A 1,346-nucleotide genomic window follows, 5' to 3' on the forward strand; every position below is an offset into this window, starting at 1 on the left:
TGCGGGGGGTATAATTATTCTGATAATGATGTGGACTTGAATGTTCCTATTTTGTGTTTGATGACGGACGGAGGGCCGGATCACAGATTGACATATGAAACTGTGAAAACTTCTTTGCTTCTTCTTTTCCTGCAGCTGAACTTGGATATGATAATTGCAATTAGAACTGCACCAAACAACAGTTGGGTTAATCCGGCAGAACGCTGCATGTCCATTCTTAATTTAGCACTCCAGCATAGTGCTCTTGCTAGAGATAAAATGACACCAGAGTTAGAGAAAATAGTAAAACGGAGCATTTCTTTGAATGCTATTAGAAATATGGCGAACTGTAAACCAGGCCTTAGAGAGGCGTATCTGAGTATGACTCGAGTGATTCACACAGTGGGAAAGCAATTTGAAAGAATGAAACTTAAAGGAGAACCAATTACAGTCACTACTGGACTCAAAGAATCTGTTATACAGAGACGAATGCGGATTGTGAACGAAGTTACACATGCACCAAAGTCTAAAGTCAACACCTCTGCATCGACAAAAGATCTTCGAGAATGTAGAGAGCTTCAAGTAATATTTAGTTTAAATTAATTTATTATTTACCATAGATCAAAGAATTTTTTAAAAGTTGAGATTGTGCAATTGTAGATTTTATGATCATGATACCAAATTTTATTTCTACAGGATTTCCTACAGATGCATTGTATCAGCACCCACTACAGTTTCCAGATAATGAAGTGTGTAGGAGAGAATCCTTGTTCATACTGCACCATGAATCCAGCCAGACTACCTGATGATGTACTTACTGGTCTCTCATTTCTTCCATGTCCAGTACCAGATGACAGTGGTGTTCATTATAAAACTTTTCAAGAGGTATGAACATTTATTAAAATTAAATTATTTGATATTAAAATTAAATTAAAGGAAATCATCGTATGCATTTATGAATTTTATTTAGCATGATGTCGACACTACAATTCTATCAAAAAATAAGAGTGTACTCAAACTTTAGTTAAAACTAAATTGTTTAGGTGTATGGAAAGAAGGTGGATGACAGTCATCGTCCATCATCCAAACAGAATTCTGACTTCAGTGAGGAGGCACAGAATGCAGATAAACAGAATCGTGACACATTAAAAACACAGAAAGCAAGAGATATCATCCCCTGTGGCGAATGTGGAAAACCCAGACTACTATTTTCCCCATCCAAACTTACTCATGAACAGGTACTTTTCTCTGAGTAAATAAAAATCAGTTAGAAAACTTTCTTACAGCATACATGTATGAGTTTCTACTTGAATGGCCAGAGAATTATGTGATTATAATTATGTAACTATTGTCCATTTGTTCCCTAC

At 35.8% G+C, this 1,346-nt stretch overlaps 1 protein-coding gene across 1 annotated transcript; it reads left to right on the forward strand.

The window, feature by feature from the left end:
* Nucleotides 1-625: 625 nt before the first annotated feature.
* Nucleotides 626-1,217, forward strand: LOC134254331 (uncharacterized; the record flags this gene model as incomplete). The annotated part of the gene is made up of 2 exons (XM_062736855.1): nucleotides 626-864; nucleotides 1,023-1,217. Coding segments are annotated over exons 1-2 (372 nt in total), but the record flags the coding sequence as incomplete, so codon positions are not given.
* Nucleotides 1,218-1,346: the final 129 nt, after the last annotated feature.

This window comes from Saccostrea cucullata, unplaced genomic scaffold (genome assembly GCF_032062105.1).
Source record: "Saccostrea cucullata isolate Sc308-1 unplaced genomic scaffold, CSIRO_AGI_Scuc_v1 ctg19049, whole genome shotgun sequence".
NCBI lineage: Eukaryota > Metazoa > Mollusca > Bivalvia > Ostreida > Ostreidae > Saccostrea > Saccostrea cuccullata.